Raw genomic sequence first — 15,578 nt, 5'->3', positions numbered from 1 at the left:
AAATGTGGTGTATGTACTATTCATAGTGCATACATATTTATTGAATTACATGTGAAATATGGTATGTACTGAACTATCAAACATGTGTGATAGCGCATGTCACTAGGTTTTTGATACTATTAAACCATTGTGGATGATTATCTAACTTATGCGATGGTTTCTAATTGTGTATTTGTGTTTATTGACATTTCCTGAAGTTTCATCTTAAAATTCTATCATTTGTAGAGGTTTCCATATGTTTCTATGGTTTTACAGGATTTCCACCAAAATTTGCAATCGAAACTGAAACTTTTCCATTTCCATGGACCAAAACCGAACTTTTAAATCTTGCTTAGAGCTGCATTTGTGATGTCTGGGTGCATGCATAATACTTTCTCACTTAACTTGGCCCCCTTTTTCTCTAGAGTGGCAATGTTACGTCGATAACATTTCAAAAGAACTTTTCACTTGTTCATATTCTAAGATCTCTATAATTCTATTTTTAGCATGTCAGATCAAACATCTACTGACTATTACACAGCTTCAACATTCTAGTAGTGAGTAGTGACATATTGGATATCTTAGTTTTTTCTTTCCTGCTTTTTATGTTATGCTCTTGTTTCGTACCTTGGGGGTCTACTTTCCCAGTTGCTCCTTTTGTCAATGAAATTTGCTATCGTTCAAAAAAGAAAAGAAAAGGTAGTGACATATTGAGAAATAAAACAAAAAGCAAATCTACTACGAATTTACATTCGAATGGAAAGTAACAGAGTGGTTTCCTGCTTAGGATTTAATCATTCACTTTGATTAATTGTTGTCAGCATTGTTTTTCAGTCATGGAATGTGCACGAGAAATCTGGATCATGAATTGCCCCTCTCTTTAGAAAACTCTGCAGCTACCAGACTTCAGTATGCCATATTTGCAATCAGGGCAATTTGGTTGGAAGGTCTTCCTCCTAACTTTTGCACTGTGTCGCTTGTGTGCTTGGAAATTTAATGCCGTTTCCGTTGTCATGCCTGTGATTCAGTGATTGCGTACACTATATTTTGAGTGAAAAAGCTTTTTATGGCACAAAGAAGTGCAATTTAGATTTTGGAGAGCTATTTATAGTCCCGCCATTATGTGGAAAGTACTAGCTTGTTGACTTGTACTGGGCAAGCCCTTTTTTACTGCCATTTGGTCTATACATCTGAGATTAAGTTGTGTTGTTTCCACAATACTGTTCAGTTATTATCATGTAAGTGCAACGAAATATTCATTTAGTAGTTTTGTTTGTGATTTGTATGCCCTATACCTAGACACTTTCGTCTGATCTGTTGCACAGAAAATGATGTTGCTTGTGGTTGTCTTACTCTTTCACATCCAGGCCGCTCGTGCCTTAGCCAATTTGGCTGCTCATGGGGATAGCAATGGTAACAATGCTGCCGTTGGACAAGAGGCTGGTGCACTCGAAGCATTGGTTCAACTTACACGTTCTCCTCATGAAGGTGTAAGGTAATCTTTCTTTCTTTTTTTTTCTTTTTGGAAGTTTCAGTCCCATGCATGGAACCTTGTCAGCAATTCATTTGGTATGCAGGTGGAGTTTGTCAGTGCTCCGTTAACTTATCTATGAGCGATAAACTTTAAAATTTTGAAATTTTGGTTTGATGTGCTCTTAAACAGATCCTATCTATAAGATGATATTGACCTTTTGTTACATTTTTGGGTAATCCATCCCTGAAGTGATTTTAAGCAATACAAAGGCTTCTTTTTTTTCCTTTTTTCATAGCATTTGGTTCTTTCATTGGCAATGAACTTTATTGGAACTTTACGTGATCTTTTCTTCAGCAATCTAATATTTCTGGTTTACCATTAAAAATAATCTGAGGTATCTGATTTCTTTCTAAATAGGTGAACAAATCATTTCATCTTTTTTTTTCCTTTGTTGCATTCTTGTACGCTAGTTTGTTACCACTTATTGTTTGACTAGGTTGGTATACTTGAATTAACTGTGGTTGAGCTGTATTTGGAATAAAAAAACTGTATCTGTGTTGTACCTTCTCTCTAGGGTCTAAGAATGCTTGTTTTGTCAGTCCTCTTATCTGGTATTGTTGTTCCTGTGCATTAAACAGACAGGAAGCTGCTGGTGCTTTGTGGAATCTATCATTTGACGACAGAAATCGAGAAGCAATTGCTGCAGCTGGTGGTGTTGAGGCATTGGTATGTTTATTTATTCTTAATGTCCCAGTGAGTCAATCTTGTCCATATTATTTTAAAAATTCTTATCTTCTCTCTTTTTTCATATTTGCATCATAAATATGCCATCACATATAAATTGAGCATTGATTTTTATTTTGAATGGTTTCCATTTCATTCAATAAGAAAAAAGAAGACTGAGGAGGTCAACCGGAAAGTACAAAGAGAAGCCCCACAGAGAAGATAAAGATACAAAAAAGAAAATAAAGAAAAGAAAGGATCAAGAGGGTAGCAAATCAAACATCTCCAACCCCTGCTTTCTCATGCCATCTCTAGTATGTCTATCTGCCACACTGTTAGCGGATCCTCTGATGTGTTTAAAAATGATTGACGACCCTTCCACCCGGTCTTGACTCTCGTCAAAGTACTAAGCGAATCTCCAAGGAGGAACTACCGATCCACTTAGCCATCGAATGACATTCTTAGGGTCTCCCTCGACTAACACCGCCACTAGAGTTTCTTAGAACACCTCCTATGCCTGCTGGACTGGGGTTACCCATACTAGAGCCATCAAAGTTGAGCTTTAGCAACCCAGTCGCAGGAGCCTCCCACTCTAGCATTGATGTTGCTTAGTTACATTTTTTTGTACGATAGGGAGCATTTAGTCAGATGAGAAGGGAAACACCTAGAGCATAGATAGAAGAGGTCCCATGGCAACTACATAAGCATAAAAAAATAGCAACCAACAAAGCCAAATGACACTGAGCTAGAAATAGCCAAAGAGGGACGATGGACCCCCTCGTTGGCAAGTGCATCCATTGTCTAAGCAGAGCAACACACATAATAGAAATACACATCTTTTCCAATCCTTTAGTTCATCACCTCATCAATAATATTGCAACACACATAATAGAAATACACATCTTTCCCAATCCTCCCGTTCATCACCTTGTCAACAATATCGATAAAGTGCCACGAAACTCTACTTGCACCCATGAGCCACTGGATGAAGTCCAGAGTCTCCTTCAATGATGGGAGCCTCAAGGAGAAGAAGGCCCAAACTTTGGATCCAGGTCTAAGAGCCAAAGTCTTCGCCTTATTCGGGTCTAAAATCCCCACCAAGCCCGAGTAAACCACTCTAGTGATGCCATTATGGTCCCTAATGTGTCCCCTACCCATGATGGTTGTCACTTGCAAGATATTTGGCTTATTATGACACCAGAATCTCTAGTAGACCTTGCACTAGTAGACCTTGCACTAGACCTAAAGAGGAATACCTAACCTCACCTCTCATTTATCAGGTGTGATTCTGCTGTTGGGCTTGTATGTAGCGGGCGAGTGGAAAGTAAAGTGGATAAGTGAAGCCTCTCAAAGTCTTTAGGGATTTTTCAATTTGGCTAGAATTTGAGTCACCTTAACTTTCTCATTTTTCTGAATAAAATGGATAAGTGAAGCCTCTCAAAGTCATTGGGGATTTTTCAATTTGGCTAGAATTTGAGCTATGATTTGTGGACACGGACACGAGTGTCGCATGTCGACACGGACACGGAGTGTCAGACACGGCGAACTCCCAAAATTTAGAAACGGGGACACGCCTAAAATAGAAAGTACATATAATCATTATTTGTAAACACGGATTCGTTTGCCGAGTTTCGACATGGATATGTGGTATCTAACATGGCAACCCCTAAAAATCTAGAAATAGTGTTACACTCATACACATAAATAATCTTAAGTTACTGACACTTCTAGCTGTACACTTAAAAGTGTCTAAAGGAGTGTCGACACATGTGGACACGGGTGTTGTGTCGGATACGGCACAACACGTGTGTCGGCAATAAATTCAAAGTGTCGGCCAAATCATAGAATTTGAGTCACCTTAACTTTCTCATTTTTTTGAATAAAATGGTAAGCCGGGTCAAGCAAGTACTTTTTTCCATGGTTTAAAATTTTGGTTTCGGTAACCGTTTCGGACCCCACCGAAAACCGAAATTTCGGCGAAATCTGAAATTTGGTAATTTGGTTCGAAATTTCGAACCGAAATTATTTTGTGACATTTTTTTTTAATAAATAATGGCATTTAATCGAAATTTCGGACCGAAATTACCGAGATTTCTGACCGAAATCTGAAATTTGGTAAATGGCGAAAAATGAAATTTCGCAAAATTTCGGTTTCGGTCCCCATCGAAATCCGAAATTTCGGATTTCGGTCGAAATTTAAAACCATGCTTTTTTCTATGAGTGATGATGGCCTGTTTAGAGGGAAATGAAACATTTTAGGGATATCATTGTAAATTAAAGATCGATGTAAATAAAACTACTGTGGTGGTTCAAGTTACCTTTTTTCATATGTAATCAAACAGTGGAAAATCTTCCCCTTAAGCTCACGCTCTATGGGTTGGACTTTGGAGGATTAGAAGTGCCATTTCAATATATTGCCATTTCAAAAAAAAGAAGAAGTGCCCTTCATCAAAGGACACATGGAGTGAGATTAAAATCTTCATGGATAAGAGGGAATAGCAACAATAACCAAGATGCTTGTCACTATTCCCTCCAAATATACACATTACACAACCTTTGGTGATAACTTCTTGCGTTGACCTGGTTAATCGATGCCCAAAGTCATCGATGAGACCTGGTTATCTACGGTCTCGCCTGCCTCGAGGCATAAGGTACAATGATCAACTATAATCATCATGCAAATCCGGAGATGTTCCGTTACATATTCATTTCTGCCCTCATCCTAAACAATTTCACATATGCTTTATCTTTCCAAAATATCTCGTGTATATGGTTTTATGTCAATGTATTATGAATGCTCAATATCTGATCAAGAATGTTCATAACAAACATTATTTTCTACTCAATAAATTAAATACAAATTAGTAGCGTTACTGCCGTGCAACATTCTCTCCCTAGAATTAGATACTTCATCTTATTGAAAATGCCCTTGAGTGTTTGCATTTCATTCTTGTTGTGGTGGTAATGATGCTTTGGGCATCATGTTTTTGGGTTAGTTGATACATTGGGAGTTATTCCTCTCACTAGGTTTTGATTTCTCAAGGTATATAACACTTCTTTGCTCTGAGATTTTTTCCGTCTTCTAGTTATGGTTGCTATTGAAAACTGAGCTCAAAATCACGAGTAAACATCCTCGCCTTTTAATTGTTAGGTTAATGTAAAAAGCATTTCCATAACTGAGGCCCATTTTTTATTTGGTTATCTAGGTTGCTCTTGCACAAAATTGCTCAAATGCCTCCCAAGGTCTTCAAGAAAGAGCTGCAGGTGCTTTGTGGGGATTGTCAGTCTCAGAAGCCAACAGGTTTGTATTTAGAAACTGTGTTTTCTTCTCTGGTGACGTGATTGTGGTTCATACAGATTTTGAAACAAGATTTTGATTGCAAGACGTAGGATCAGCTTTTGTGAGTTATGGTTGCAACATGTATTATTTCCCAAAATGGACTCATGAAACTCACTCCGCACTGTATGTATAACTATTTTGGCTAAATAGATGTGATAAGGCAAGATATTAGTTTGATCTGGGAATTCTTTTCATTGCTTGCACATAGCTTTTCAGTGTTTCTTCTCTTTGAATTATCTGTTGCACTTAGAATAGATGCTTATAGGGGTTCTTTGTTTATGCAATCTGTTAAAGTATAAAAGGTTAAATAACGCCTTCTCCAACATCTTAAGCTTTTGGAGTAACTGGTTGTTTCCCATGGCACTAGAGCCAAAGGTCCCGAGTTCGAACCTCCTTGATAGCAAAAATCCACATGCAATGGCCAAATCCAAAAGAGGGGCCACATGTGCCAGTGTAGGCCAACCCTAGAAAGAGGGGCCACACGTGAGGGGGAGTGTTAAAGTATAAAAGATTAAATAACGCCTTCTCCAACAGCTTAAGCTTTTGGAGTAACTGGTTGTTTCACACAATCAACGTGAAGGGCAAGTGATGATCTGCCAAACATGATATGGGCAAACCCGCTTGTTTTGTCAAAGTTTCATAGTCCCATCGTTTTCCCAAGAGGAATGGGTGGAAGATGGTTTTGTTATTTCCCGCAACTGACCGAAGTGGTGATCTTTTTAAAATTTGGTCTTTTTTGATAATGCCAGTTGTTGCTATTCATTGATAAGAGTCTGATATGTGCTCTCTCTCTCTCTCTCTCTCTCTCTCTCAAGCGTACAGACATACATGCCAACATGTGCGCGCACACAAAAGTATGTGCACATGAAAAATAGCATGAAGTTTAAGCTTTAAAGTAATTATTATTGATGGATGATTTCATTCTTGACCCTTGACATTGCAAAGTAAAAGTTATTTTTTTATTTTCCGTAAAAGTTATTTTCTATCAAACATCTTTCTTTGTTTTCTATGACATTTGTCATGACCTATCATATTATGATGCTCTTATTCAAAAAGTAAACTTAGAATTTTAGTAGGAAATGGTGTGCTTGTGATCTTACTATCCTTTGTTATTAATGTGATCCATTTTTCTCTTGGCGTTGCTTTTGGACGAGGAGGCGCTGCACTTTAGTGTTTTCAGGGGCGAAGGCGTAAGGCAATGCATTTTTCCTCTTGAGGCCTGAGGCAAAAAAGGCAAGGCGTGAGGTTTAAAATTTTGAAAATTCCAAAAAAAAAAACTAAAAAAACCAGAATAATTACTCTTCATTTCTAATAAAATATCACTATTCAACCATCACTGCACCAACGAGATAAATTATCTAATTATCATTACGAATTTACCAACCAAATAATACAGAGTAGAGTGATGAATAAGTTCATACTGCTTAATACATACCCTAATTTCTTACATAAAAAATACAAATATATGACACCTTAAATCTAACCAACAAGGCAGATAGTATGGAACTATAATTGGCAGGGACTGAATTTATGAATCACAAGAGATTTGCCACAAACATTGAAGGACCTATATTTTATGGAAGTGATGACGAGCAAGCATGTGTCGATTGGGTAGATACGCTAAAAGAGTATTTTGTGCAGCGCAACATGAGCAATGACCGAAATAAAACGTAATTCATTGGAACGACACGAGGGACCGATTGTTGGAAATATTTGCGCCGGAGACAATTCAGTTGTACAAAAGGCTCCGATTCGAGAGGAGAAGGCCAAGAAAGCGAGGCCGTGTTTAGCTGTGTTGCATGAATTTGGATTCGCGGTTCTGGATCCGACACGAATTGGAGGTTTCGGATTCGCAAATCATAAAAATTAGAGTTCATGGACTCGGTAATTTTTATCAAATAAAATAAAATTTAAAATTTAAAAACTTAAAAATTTAAATGTTATATAAATTCATGAAAAAATTGAGGGTGGAGGGCCGAGGTGTTAGGGCGTTTATTAAGAGGGTCAATGTTCGAGGGTGGAAGGTTGAGGGATTATGATTTTTATTAAGAGAGGACGGATTGTGCTTTTATAAGAACAAAAATTAAGAAAACGTGTTTACATGAAAAATATACAGGATTCACATTTTAAAAGAGACTGTGATGTTACAGATTCGTCCGGAAAAAAAGATTCACGCAGGACACAACTACGACAAGAATCTGGAGGTGTTCCCACGCGAATCCATGTCCGAAACGGGCGTCGAAACATGTCGACATAATTCGGTGTAAGGTGCAAAGAATCTATGCAACAAAGGTATGCAGTGAGGCAATTTGCTTGTATGAGGATTTTGAAAATATGGCAAATATATCGGGCCAAGCGAGCGTACAAATGACAAGTCACATGAAAAGTACTTGATATCAAGCACCAGATGAGAGCTGCACTCGTCATCCAGAGACAATTTTGATAGTACGTTGCTCGCCCATGCTACTTAAGAATTTAGAAAGCAACCATCATTCTACAAATTTGGTATAAGAGCGTCTAGATGCAGCCCTGATCAACTCAACTCAACTCAACTCAAGTAAGCCTTTGTCCCAAACTAGTTGGGGTCGGCTAATGAATCCTTTAGAAAAATTTCATGGAGAAGGTGATAGGATCTACCCAGCTCAAATTGACTAAGTCTACCCCTGACACTAGTTGGGTTCGTCTACATGGATCATTTTCTTCCATTCTATCCTATCCAAGGTCATGTTCTCTGTTATTTTCCTAGTCCTCGAGTCTTTCCTCACTGTTTCTACCCAAGTTGTTTTGGGTCTGCCCCTACCTCTTTTTACTCCATCAACTTGGTATGAGTCACTTCTCACTGGAGCGTCCAAAGGCCTACGTTGGATATGCCCAAACCATCTTAAGCGGTGCTCTCTCATCTTCTCCTCAATTGGTCCCACCCTCACCTTTTTACGGATGTCTTCATTTTTAATTCGATCTAACCTTGTGTGGCCGCACATCCATCTAAGCATTCGCATCTCCTCTACACTCATCTTTTGCACATGCTGCTTCTTGTTAGCCTAACATTCTGAGTCGTACAGCATGGCTGGCCTCACAGCTGTCTTATAAAGCTTTCCCTTCATCTTGGTAGGTATTTTACGATCGCACATAACTCCTGAAGTTCGTGTCGATCACCCTCACCAAGATTACCATGTATGTCTTCTAGCCTTGGAGAGTCAACAAGCTATATAGAGTCAGGGGTTCGTGTCGGAACAATCAATTGTTTATACCTTCTATGGAGAGCATGAAATTAGAGCAACAGACCAGGGCTACCGTCGTCGTACAAAGCTGGTTTTGACTATGCTTAGCTCTTACATGTTACACGAGGATAACTAGGGCGACTATTTTTTCAACACGCCTAGAGAAGAATCGTTTGACAGAGCCTGAGAGAGCTTCAATTAACGCCGAAGCCTGCCGATGGTGCTGCAAAAGCATACAAGATGTCGTTTGTCCCAACAATTTTCTTAAAGTTTATAGATTATATTGAAATTGAATTTGACATGCAGATTGTGCTGAGGATATGATCGTCTAGCATACTAGAATGGAAATGCCACCAATGCTCGTAAAGCTTAAAGATTATATTGAAATTGAATTTGACATGCTGATTGTGCTCAGGATATGATAGTTTGACATACTACGATGGAAATACTTTGTGTGTTAGAAAGAACATTCTTATCCGACGCATGTGGAGATCAAAGATGACGAACTCCTGCCAGTGAAGTTGACAATTATACTCAACAAGGTAGAATCCTCTAAAGTGAGGGTGTATGATTGATGACAATCCAAGATGCCATGAAGAATCAATGAGTTGAGAAGATGGGGCCCATCATTATTGTTAAGAGAGTTTATTTAGTTTTTAGAATGTTATTTAAATATTTTCAAGTCATCGGGGTAGTAGTCTTTTCCCATCAAAATCGCTTAAATTTTGAGTTATGAATGTTTTACCTCACATATGTATTACGAATTTTTTTAGCAGAGAGAAAGTCTTTAAGTTATCAGAGAGTGTTTTAGTTCAAAAGTGTGGGGTTTTGTTTTGAGTTTTAGAACTTTCTAGTTCTCTTCCTTTTCTTATACATATTGTAAGCCTTAGCACCATTGATGATGGATGTATGGATCAATAGATGATTGAATAAATATTTAAAGTTTTTCTCTCTCTCGTGTGGATGTGATGTCTATTCTTCAGGGTGATGCTTTGACCTCCTTGTGTGATGCCTTGGGTTCTCTTGGTGCGTAGCCTCGGGATTTGCTAGTATGATTCTACCATAATCTTCTTTGGTGAGATACTAAAGAAAACTCTTGGTGGATGCCTTGAGATAAGTATCTTGCTTCTTTGTTACTTGTAATCTATATTTCTTATATTTTCTCTCTTCTTTTCTTGGGTTCCTCTACAAAAACAATCTGCCCGAAAACCAGAAATATTCCTTTCAATTTCCGCAAACCTCAAAACCCTAATTTTTCTTCTTGCTTTACTCCTTTCTCATCTTAAATCATGTGGCCTTAGCCTAACACCTTGCTTGTACTTTCTTAGCATATGTTTACACATTTCCAATAAATATACGTCTGCATCATTCTAAAGTCTTAATAGAAATATTTTTTTCAATCTAATCCACATTTTAGGATCCAAAATCCTAATTTTCACACATTTTGTTTACCCCTAATGCCCCTTTCATAGATCCGTCCTTCTTTGGTATGAGCACGAAGTATTAGTCCTTTCTTCGATCGTCCTACATCATTTCTTCCTACTTTCACTTAGAGTTTATGGTAGTTTATCTAGTCTCAACAATGACAAAGAAATCAATGAGACGCTCTACCTAGGTGATTGAGAACAAGGTTACCGAGATCGCCCTCTGAACCCGGGTCGCTATTTTTGGCGACCTGTGCGACCCACACGAAAGGGAGAGATGCAAAGAGAGAGGGAGGGAAGAAGGAGGAAAGAACGGAAAAAAAAAAAAAACAACTCTCCTTCCCGGATTTAATCTAATCATACATCATTGGAGGCTGAAAAAAAAGAAGAAAGTGAGAAGTGAAGAGACTAACCTGAAATAGATGTCGTCCCTACATAAACTTCTACTGAAGATCGCCAATCGAAATACAATCCATGTACATTATTATAAAACCTCCTTCCTTACTTTTGAAGAGAGAGGGGGTTTGTAAATGGCATATGAGATGAGGGAAAAGGGAAACTGTGGAATGCATGTGGCCACTTAAGAACCCTAAAAAAAATCCGACCACAATCCTACTGATATTCGCTACAAGTTTTAACATCTTTTTTAAGCAGATGTCGAATGTTATTACCTTTCCAAAAACTGATATTGGCACTACAAGTTTTAATCTCTTTTTAAAATAGTGTTCAAATGTGATTACCTTTCCCAAAAACTGTCAGTAGCATACTTGACTATCATATTTAAGATTAGGCCTAACAATGCTTTAGCATTTCTTGGTATAACATTAAACTAGAGAGAGGGGGAGAGAGCATCAGAGTGACTCGGATTAGTGCTCCGAACCAACCCGCGACCCCATTTAGCGAACCAAATTAGCCTACCCCCATCGTACCGCGTACCGGAACGAACCGCGTTCCAAGTAACCTTAGTTGAGAAGCACCACTTCTACTTGGAATCCCACTGATTGGAGTTCCATCACCCCTTGGGTTGTCACTCCTTAAATCCCTTAAAATATCTACTATAAGTTCATTTCTTCTTTCATTTTCACTTTTAGTTTTTTTTGTCTTTTTACATTCATGAATAACTTCCAGTGGGCACTTGGTACATAGTTTTATTCCGTTATGTGTCCCGTTATGTGTCTCCGCCAAATGATTTTGTAGGCGGCTAATACCCTCGTGCACGTCTGATCGCAAAATAGACATTTAATATATCCTCTTTCCCCCTCGATTTAATTTGCATTTCTCCATGCAAATTTTCTTATCACCCATGTTTATATCAATAAGATCAGATGCATTCCAAAAGCCTCAAATATTTGAGAAGGATATCTTTAAATAGATGTATAAATGAAAACAGCTAAAATAATAAGGATTTCTACTCACCAAGTTAAGGAGTGCACAGTTACAAACTACTCCGCCGCTGCAAGCTTCATTTTGATGAACGAAAACCACTCGAAAACATAGTATAGAAAAAGTTCCTAAAACACCAAAACTCTAATAAATCTTTTAAAAACCCTTCTTTCTTCAAATTCGTCTTACTAGACCATACTTAATCTAACTTACGTATTAATAATAACAAGTGATTAGGAAAGGAAAAACAAAAATAAAGTGAATAAAATAAAATTGGGTAGACTAAAAAAAAACAAAATAAAAAATTGGGTGGCTCGAGGCATGAAAATCATGGTTTTCTGTGCTTACCCGAAAGGTGTATACCTTTTGTCAGAGGCATACGTCTTTTACCTCAGAATGACTAAACCCCTTGAGGCTCACACCTCGCAAGAAAAAGTATTTTTAAGCCTCGTGGCATTTTTGGACCGCGTCGCTTAGAGGTGCACCTTGAGGCGTATGTCTTAGATGCCTTTTGAAAACACTGGCAAATCTTGTTGTGTTGGCATGCTCAGATGTCAAAGTAAGCATTAATGAGTCCTCTTGCCAAACTCGTTGGGTAAGTGATGGGATCTGCTTGACATGATATATGGCAGTACCCCCTTGTTTTGTCATAGCCTCATAGGTTTCATCATTCTCTTCTGAGAAGAAGGGATGGGGGACCATTTCAGGATCTCCCTGTGAATGACTGAAGTGGGGCCTTTTTTGAAATTTGGCCATTTTTTCAAAATGTTTGGTGTTGGTATATATCAATGAAGTAAAGCTGAACAACCCATCTTCCATGAATGGCTGAAGTGGGCTGTTTTTGAAATTTGGCCTTTTTTAATGAGGCAAAGCTGATACTCTCTCTCTCTCTCTCTCTCTCTCTCTCTCTCTCTCTCTCTCTCACACACACACACACACACACACACACACACACACACATACAAATGTCAAAAACACACATATACATGCAGTTTACAGTTTTTTGTAGTACACCTGACCTGGATGATATCATTCTTTACCCTTTGGCATTCAACTGTAAGAGTTATCTTTTATCGAATTTCTGTCGCTTCCTTTTCTATGTTATTTTGTCACAATCTATCACGCTGCGATGCTTTTGTTAAGGAAATATAATTAGACTTTTGGCAGAAAAAGTTGTGCTTGTTTCATATGATCTTTAATGATTAATACAATCTATTTTTTTCTTTTAGCATTGCTATTGGACGAGAAGGAGGTGTTGCACCACTTATTGCTCTGGCGTGCTCAGATGCTGAAGTATGTATTTCATTTTGGTTGATATAATGTCCCTGAGAACTTTATTTTCCTTTTCTATGTTTATTAATGACTCAAACTGTGCGGCCTAAATATTTATTGTATAAGCAATCAAATGGGACTTTTTCCATTTTTTTTAATGCCAGAACTTTTTTCATTTTCTGTTGGAGTATCTTCGTTGATCCTGTGACATTTAATGGATAAGCATTATGTCAGTTTGATTTATCAGTTGGCATTTGGTGCCCTAAAAGTTTGGTGAGAGATGTTCAACATATGACAACTCTCATAGAATTTTTCCCTCTTACTTAAATAGAAGTGTTACATTTTGGCGAGAGATGTTGAACATGTGAACATGTGACAACTCATAGATTTTTTCCAGTTTGATGAGCATTTGAAGAAACCCGGTTAACTGATTTAGATCCTATGATCTGTGGACATGGATTCGTGTGTCGAGTGTCGACACGTATACGAGGTGTCTGTTATGGGAACCCCATAAAAATCTAGAAACAGGTACAATCAAATAGCAGTGCTTTCATCAATAATTTGCATAAAATAAATATGGTATTCATTTAGCAAACTAATAAATCTTAGGATTCAGCAACTATAATTTTCAAAGAAACATGAGACAATCAAATAGCAGGGCTTTCATCAATCTAATCCAATCATCTTCAGTCTCCAATATGCATCGAGAAAGAGAGACCAATAGGATACAACAAATAGAAAAAAATTATTGGATGGATGTTTGTTTAGTTTTAAGTTTAGGAGAGTAGGGATAACAAACAAATATTAGTTAAAGAAGAGTTGATAATAAAATAACAGTCGATGATAAGAGGGGACTGGGGAGGTAAACACAATATTCACTAATAAGTAGCCTTTCACTTGACACGGTACAATAACATCTCGATGCGCCTACATTGAGTCTGACAGTTCTAGCAGTGCACTTACAAGTGTCGAAAGGAGAGTTGATACGTGTTGACACTTGTCGGCATCAAAAATCAGAGTTTAGATCTTTAGAAATTGTTTGTTTATTTCTTCAAAAATTGAAAGAAATTAAAACATTTGAATATTTTATTCATTTTTTATATATTTTTGAATGATTTTATTCAATTATTTTTTAACACTCACAATGTCTTAAACTATCGTAAGTTTGTTTGGGGAAAGTATTCGAAAGGATTCACTTTCAGCAAATGATACATTTATATAAGGGTGATGATATTTTCACCCCCCCTGCAGTACTTGCACACCCCCCCTTATAACGTGATTTGACATAAAGTTGCCCACTTTTCACGTCAAATCAGGTTATAAGGGGGGTGTACACGTAATGCAGGGGGGCGGGGTGAAAATATCATCTCCCTTATGTAAATGCCTTCCATCACGTTTGAAAAAAGATATGTAAAAATGGAAAAAATGAGTAGGGGGTGCCTCAAGAAATATGGCTTATTGCTTAGCATAAATAATAGAATGGTGCTTAGAGGAAAAAGCAGACTCTGTGACTTTTCTTTTCAAGACTTTCTAAAATAGATTCTGGCGGCAGTGAATTAGCCCTATTAGTAAGTTATAAGATAACATAAAACTTTTATTGCAAAAAGAGAACAGAAATACAAGGGAAGGTGCTGAGATACCATTCAAAAAAAAAGGGAAGGTGCTGAGATGTCCCCTATGAAACAAACAAACAAATGGCGAAAAGATAAGAATAAACAAAGAGGAAAAGGAGAGCAAGGCCCAATCTTCTACTCAAGGGGAAGCACATGCCCATCAATTCCTCTTGCTGGCATCCTTGGCACTTTGAGAGATGTGCACATATGAATGACATAAAACTTCATTCAAATCTTGGATTTCCAACATGAAATTTGCCAAATGCCAATCTTCACCCACCTCCACTTGCTGTATGTTTAGATGCCGAAGTGATAACTACGGTGGAATCGCCTTCCAACAAAGAGATTTGGATAGCTCCTCCATAGAGATACAAAGTCATGCTAGGAGCTCACTACCTCGGCTTCATTGGAGCTGATTTTCTAGTAGGTCCAAAATAAGTTCTAATGACCTCTCCCATCTCATTCCTAAGGTCTCCATGAATGTAGGCGGGGCCTAGATTGCTCCTTGAGCTATCACCAAAATTTAAGGAATGTGGAGGAGACCATTTTCCCTCAAATTTATCCTTCCGTTTATACAATACAACACTAATAAAAACTCCCCAAAGTCTTTGCTAGAAATAACCCAATGGATGATGGAAAGCTTAATCTCACATGTCATCCGCCATGGAGTGGAGCTGTTAATCTTAAAATTCCAGCCATTTCTCTCATTTAATGTTTTATAGCACCATGAACATTCCGATCTTCCGTAGAATCATGCCTTTGTCATCAAAGAAACTTTTTTTTGTTTTGGGTGACTAAGTAAGTGCACCCCAAAAGTACAGCCCAAAAATGAAAATATAGGGCAAAACTAAAAAGAAAAGTTATAACCCACTTATGGAGGAAGGAAATCAAAAAGCTCTAGACTATGTTTATTTACTCCTTCCCTAGCTAATCTATCGGCAATCCCATTTGCCGATCTTCTTACATGTGCAAAAGATAATGAGACACCATTCAATCAATCTATCACAGATCTCGTCAAAGAGTTGTGCGAACCTCCAAGGAGGAACTGAAGAACTTCTAAGCCATCTAATAACATTAATTGAATCTCCTTCCACTATCAACCGATCCATGTTGTCCCTTTGGCAATAGCTAATCCCTCGATGGGCGGCT

General features: G+C 37.9%; 1 protein-coding gene across 1 annotated transcript in view; it reads left to right on the top strand.

Moving 5' to 3' along the window:
* LOC143884969 (protein ARABIDILLO 1-like) overlaps positions 1 to 15,578 on the top strand; it is a 28,463-nt gene that overhangs the window by 3,431 nt on the left and 9,454 nt on the right. The window contains exons 5-8 of the mRNA XM_077388869.1: positions 1,347 to 1,474; positions 2,092 to 2,179; positions 5,383 to 5,477; positions 12,774 to 12,837. Coding sequence (XP_077244984.1) covers positions 1,347 to 1,474; positions 2,092 to 2,179; positions 5,383 to 5,477; positions 12,774 to 12,837 — 375 coding nt within the window. The remainder of the gene's footprint in view (positions 1 to 1,346; positions 1,475 to 2,091; positions 2,180 to 5,382; positions 5,478 to 12,773; positions 12,838 to 15,578) is intronic.

Source organism: Tasmannia lanceolata, unplaced genomic scaffold, assembly GCF_043159265.1.
Source record: "Tasmannia lanceolata isolate RefF3 unplaced genomic scaffold, GAP_Taslan_0.1 ptg000008l, whole genome shotgun sequence".
NCBI classification, from domain to species: domain Eukaryota; kingdom Viridiplantae; phylum Streptophyta; class Magnoliopsida; order Canellales; family Winteraceae; genus Tasmannia; species Tasmannia lanceolata.
Note: the sequence above shows the minus strand (reverse complement) of the source record. Positions and strands in the feature narration are given on the sequence as shown.